General features: G+C 31.6%; 1 protein-coding gene across 4 annotated transcripts; it reads right to left on the bottom strand.

The window, feature by feature from the left end:
- Positions 1-810: 810 nt before the first annotated feature.
- On the bottom strand, positions 811-5580 carry LOC107870298. Of its 4 annotated transcripts, none has more exons than XR_007055405.1 (3): positions 5173-5569; positions 2747-3945; positions 811-2662 (listed from the first exon to the last, which is right to left on the bottom strand). XR_007055405.1 is itself a non-coding variant. In XM_047412494.1 (3 exons), exons 2-3 carry the CDS (start codon positions 3425-3427, stop codon positions 2522-2524), a joined length of 822 nt encoding a protein of 273 aa, XP_047268450.1. In that variant the 5' UTR covers positions 3428-5053; positions 5173-5580; the 3' UTR covers positions 811-2521. The 4 variants fall into 4 exon arrangements, 3 of the variants coding, with proteins under 3 accessions (XP_047268450.1, XP_047268451.1, XP_016572273.2); XM_047412494.1 differs by having other exon boundaries at positions 2747-5053; positions 5173-5580; XM_047412495.1 differs by having other exon boundaries at positions 5173-5579.
- Between the last annotated feature and the right edge of the window lie 617 nt (positions 5581-6197).

Genomic DNA, 6197 nt, shown 5'->3' with positions numbered 1-6197 from the left:
CCGTTGCTTCCGCCGGTGGACAGCAACAGCCGCACCAACACCCCATCACCGGCGAATCATGGACTGTCGCCACCAACCATAGTCCCTCCGTCCCTTTTCTAGCTCCTCCAACACACCTTCACTACTACTGATAGCTGGAAGAGTGGACCTATATGGCCGGAATAATCTATCTCCCTTGTTCCTTTTTTAGATTTGGTTGGAGTTTTAAATTTTTGTGGATTTTTTCTCCGTTCCACTTCATAGTTATTTTGTGTGTGTTTTGTTAGATTGAAGTTTTTCACTGCTTTGTTGTCAACATCTTGCTTTCCTTTAGTTAATGTTATGTGTTTACTTAAATGTTTCTTCATAATCTAGCTTAGTGTTTGATTGATTATTTCTGTTATCATTTTGTATTTTAGGTTATTGATTATTTTTAACTGAATTATACAGTAGAGTTTTATCTTAAAGTTTAGGAGTAAATTCCAAAGTAGTCACCCATGTTTGAAAATTTACCTAATAATATCACTTTTATTTTGTTTACGATCATAATATCAATCAAAATATACTTGACATAATTCAATATCATTCTCTCTCCCAGTAGGATGCCATGTCACATTTTTTTTAACAATACAATAAAATTGTTCATGTCTCTATTAGTCACAATTTTTACATATTCAGTCAAAACATTTATCTAATTTTTGAAGATTTTTAAGCTACAATGGTGAAGAAGTGTACATTTTATATTTTCAATAGTTCAATAAATTATTTTCTGTACGAGATTCTAGTCATTTTTATTATATATTGAAAATTTTTATTCTCAAGCGAAAAATCTTTATTCTCAATTTCATTCACAAGTATTTGCATGAACGTCACCTTCTCTTCATACAAAAATTTAGCCTTTTTCTTTTGTTCTCAATTTCATTCACAAGTATTTGCATAAACGTCAACTTCTCTTCATACAAAAATTTGCCTTTCTCTTATGAAAGAAAAAAATTAAATTAGTTTCTTAAAGCTAATCAAGAAGACAAAACATAACAATAAATTTTCTTCTCTGCCTTACCAAAATATATGCACAAACAAATTTGACTTTCAAAATAACAAATTTTAGCATCAATACTTCATAAAAGTGTGTCATAACTTACTATAATTTATAGCTAAATAATATTTTATAGGCAAGTATAACACACCATAATGACCACAGAAGTTTTAACAAAAGAAACACATAACTTGTCTAAAGTGCTTCACATAACTAACAAAAAATACTAATGTATAATCTCTATATTTTACTAAAGTTTCTTTTCTTTTGCAAAACTACATAACCCTTCATGATTTTTCTTTCAAAATGACTTCCTTTCTTTGTTGTAAAAGAAGATCAATCAACAGATTTAACATGTACTCCTTCTTGAGCCAATAATAGAGAAAAAAAAAAACAATTAAGCAATGAAACTAATGAAAAAAAACATAACTTTGCAATAAATTAATTGAAAAAAATAAATCAAGAATTCATTACTTGAGTTCTAATTGACTGCTTTTTTAAGTTCAATTTTATTTGTTAATTTATCCATATTTATGGATGATAAAATTTAGAATCATCCCAGATGTCACCGTCAACAGTCTTTTTGAGCACATTATAATGACCTCTTGCATTATGACCCTCCTTCTTGCAAATTGAGCATCTCCTTTTACAAAATCTTTTTTAGATAACTTTTGGGGTCCCATATTCTCAGTCTTTTTTCCAACTCTTTTTTTTAGCATTCGTAGCAGCTTCAGCTGCTTTTTGCTTCTCCAATTCTCCAGATTCTTTCTTTCTATTTTAAGGCTTCCTACCTCTTTTCTTCTTCACAACTTTAGGAGAAAGAACCTGTCCACCATTTACAATTTCTGGCCAATGATCTTCATGATTTGTCGGATTGATATAATATGAATACACATTCTTGAAGGTACCAATTGATAGAATGGATTCACAGTCTTCCACTCTTTCATTGTTATCAATAATACTGATATAAGCATGAGAACATGGCAACCCGATTAGCTCAAATCTCCTACAAATACAACTCTTAGCCACCATATCTACCACATATGGCCCACCAGGCCCACTAACCAACACCTTTGGCCCTCCTGAATAGTCAGCTTTAAACATAGCAGCCTCCTTACTAATTTTGTCAAGTTTTTTGATAATTTATGGACAAATCATGTCTTGATATTTATCAATCCAGATTCTCTTCTTGTGCAATCTCTTCATTAACTTATTCTTTATCATTTCTAACATTGTAATGATTGGTTTATCCCTGACATCAAGTATATACCTAAAACAAGATATGCATTAGTACGATAAAAGTAACTATTGCTAGAAAAATAATACGTTTTAACTTACTTATTGAAACTTTTACACAAGTTGTTGAGCAACATATCACATCTAGTATTTGTTTTGAACAAGGCTCTAGTCCTACTTTGGAAGGGTCTTTCTGGATGATTGAACCATTTTCTTGCCTCTCTATCTTCCTGCTCAATTTTTTCCATACATTTCTTGAATAATATTTCATTACTGGCAATTGTTGCATTCCACACCAAATCTTTCAAAGCTTTGACTTTTGTGTTTTCCTCTGAAGTTTTGATACATATGTCGAACACAAGTTCTGTGTTCAGCAAAAGGAAATAGGTCCTTAACTGCATCAATTAAGCCCTGCATATAATTATTTTAAAAAGTTAAAATAGTTGACAATGTAAAAGTAGATTAAAAACAAATATTAACTGTAAAATCATTCACCTTTTGCCTGTCTGACATAAATGTTATGTGATGGTTGTACCTTATTTCAAGATCCTCTCCAAGAATCTCCAAGAACCAACTCCAAGTTTCTTTACTTTCATTTTGAGCTATGACAGCATAGGCAATAGGAAAAATACAATCATTCGGGTCTATAGCCACTGCTGACAATAAATTTCCTCCAAAGTTTTCTTTTAACCAGCATCCATCTAGACTAACAAAAGGTCTGCACCCTGACTTAAATGCTACTTTCAGCCCGCCAAAACACACATAAAAACCCTGAAATTTTTCATCATCTCTCCAAATTACAACAGTTGATCTAGGATTAGAATTCAACAACTCTGCTCTATATGATAGAAGCTTACCGTACTGGAGGCTCTCATCTCCAACTATCCATTTTAGAGCTTGATCTCTGGCTTTCCATGCCTTTTTATATGATATCGTATAACTTAAGTCTTGTTTGACCATAGCTATGATTCCATTTATACTCCAATCTGGATCAGCTTTAAAAAATTCCAAATACCTTTTAGCAATATATTTTGGTGTCATGTGGGGATTATCAAACACCATGCCACCATTATGAGTCAAATTGATAGACTTAATCTGCACAATAGAATTATCTTGACTCAATTTACTAGCATAAATCCTAAATGGACAGTCATCTCGCTTACAAATGCATACCATCCTCTCTGTATCATTGGGATAAAACTTAATTGTCTTCTATTTTTGATGTCCCACTCCATACAAGCTTGTTTAAATTCTTCAAAACTTCCAAATGTCATCCCTAGTTCTAATATCGGCTTATCTTAGTGTTTAGCTTCATTATACTCTTCGAAGGTAACCTTTTCCTGGACCATATCTTCATTTTTATCAGACTCAACCTCCTCCGACAGTTCATTTGAATCTACATAATCAGATTCAGTATCAACAACGTGTGGTGCTACAATTGTAGAACTGGACGGTACATTGATAGAGCCTGGTGGAATTTTTGGTCGTCCCCTCTTTTTCACATTTTTGTTTACAATTATAACCTCCTGAAAGTCATCGTCTTCGTCAGAAAGGTGATAATCTGAATCATGAAAATCTTCCTCATCTATAGTTTCTGCAACATTATCAGTCTCTTCTCCATCATTCAGATCAATATCTTTACTTTTAACACGGCTCAAAAAAGATTCAAATTGCTTTGTTGCATCTGGATACTCCTACAACAAGCATTTAATGTTGAAAAACAGGAAAAATGTTTGATTAAAACAGTTTACTTTCTATGACTTGTTCAAACAAACGGAATGGAACAACTGCGCCCAACACTTAAGAAGCTTATTGTGCTTCAGGAAATTTCAATGAACATATATGGGCAGAATAAGGTTATTAAAATTTCTATTACATAAGTTGCTCGACTAGACAATTAAGACAAATACAATTCAGATTTTTTCATGAAGATGCAAGATATTTATAGACATTAGAGATATAAGGTGCAATAGTTTCGGGACAAAATGCAGGATTACTTAAAATGAGAATTTGAAGTCTTCTGGCACAAGGATTTCAGCTTTTTCTGAGGCGGAGGAGGATGAAGAAGTCGAATAACTGGGTTAGGAGGACTGATTTTTCTTAGTCACCTCTCAGCTTTCTCATATAGTATGTGGCGTAACACAGATGTAATCTAATTTTTGGTTATGAAAGTATTGCTTTGAAAGTTTGCAGTGGTTGTATTCCTTTCACAAAATTTCTACAAGGTCATAATGTGCTTCTCAACTTCAGTGAACATCGCAAGTTTGAATATAATACAAGACTTGTGTTGCGTATACATGACTAATATTAGGTGCTTGGAGTCGCCCTTTTGAACTTTTTTTTTTTTTACTTGGTCCTTTTTTGAGACAGTCACGTGTCGGTCCACGGGAGTTCTTCTAGATATTAGATGTGGGAATTTATCCTGCATTCAGTTGTGCTCTGTGGTTTGGTGAAGAAATATGCCAAATAAATGACTGAATGTGGAAATCGTTTTAAGTAATTGACTTGCTTTTTTCATTTCTATTAATCTAACTGTTGATGACTAATGTCAATGTGTATCCTCATCAAAGACAATGTCAATATATATCCTCAATTTTGAGTGAAATATTAGCTTCCAATGATAACATCTACTGATACTAGTTGAGAGAATTACTATAATTGGCAATAAAATTGAGGATGAAAGGAGTCAGCGGAGTTGCTTCCCATGTTCTACACACAAGAAACGCAGATTCAAACAATTCCTTAAGAGTAGATGCCTCCCATGTTCAACATAGAAATCCAGATTCAAACAACAGAATATCCCTTGCAAAAACAAGCAAAAAAAATCCTAAATTTTAAGAAAATTACTCTAATACCAAATTGTGTATTCAAATTATTTCACAGTTTAAACTTTAAAGATTAAGAAAAAGATTGACTTTTACCTCGTGATGATCTCTTTGGTCGACATCAAAGGTATACAGCAGCTGGGGATACAATCCATTCTGTAAATTCATAAAATTATTCATTGAAGAACCCACATTTTTCCTCAAAAAACTAGAGGCTTCCATGTAGATGTTGCCTCAGGACCTAGAAAACTTTTTGGGTAGAAAATTTGCGTCTTTGTACTCTTCTTCTCGTAAAAGATTTGGTGATTTAAAAAGTTAAAACACATTATTAAAAAAGAAAAATGTGACATGGCATCCTTATTATTAAAAGAGAAAAATGTGACATGGCATCCTACTAGGAAAGAGAATGATGTTGAATTATGTCAAGTATATTTTGAGGGAAACAGAAATAGTTGAGTGATGTTATGGTCCTAAAAAAAAAAAAAAATATATTATTAGGCAAATTTTCAAATATGGGTGACTATTTAGGAAATTTACTGAATATTTACTAGTTGGAAATATTTCATTTACTAAAAACAGTAAAAATTGCTTTATTTTGTTGATTTGGTATATACTTTAGTATTTTACTTTTGCTTTTGCACTCATCTTTAACGTGTTATTGTATTTATTATGTTAATTTTATTTGAACGAATATTAAATTTGGCCAATGAATCATCCCTTGTCAAAGTTATTATTTTATATTAAGGGCTGACATTTGCCCGATGAAGAAATTTATTCATCGATTTTCGAGGTCTTTGTAAATAAAAAGACGAATATTATATATATAATTACATAATAAAAATAAATATTTTGGGCAATGATTAAATCTTTATAATTTTTTAAAATTTTTATCTGAGTCCATTTTTAATGAAAATTTAATTTTTTTATATACAGATATGTACACATATTTCTTAATTTATTTTGATTTGAGTGGTTGTACAAGTTCTGGAAAACAACGTCAAAAAGGATTCTTGAAAAGAAGAGTTTGGATTTTATGTTTGTTATTTTATATTTTTATAATTGTACAAATATTATCATAGTGAAAACTTTATTTTAGGAGTGTTGGGAGGGATATTCTTTAT

This window comes from Capsicum annuum, chromosome 5 (assembly GCF_002878395.1).
Source record: "Capsicum annuum cultivar UCD-10X-F1 chromosome 5, UCD10Xv1.1, whole genome shotgun sequence".
Classification (NCBI taxonomy): domain Eukaryota; kingdom Viridiplantae; phylum Streptophyta; class Magnoliopsida; order Solanales; family Solanaceae; genus Capsicum; species Capsicum annuum.
Note: the sequence above shows the minus strand (reverse complement) of the source record. Positions and strands in the feature narration are given on the sequence as shown.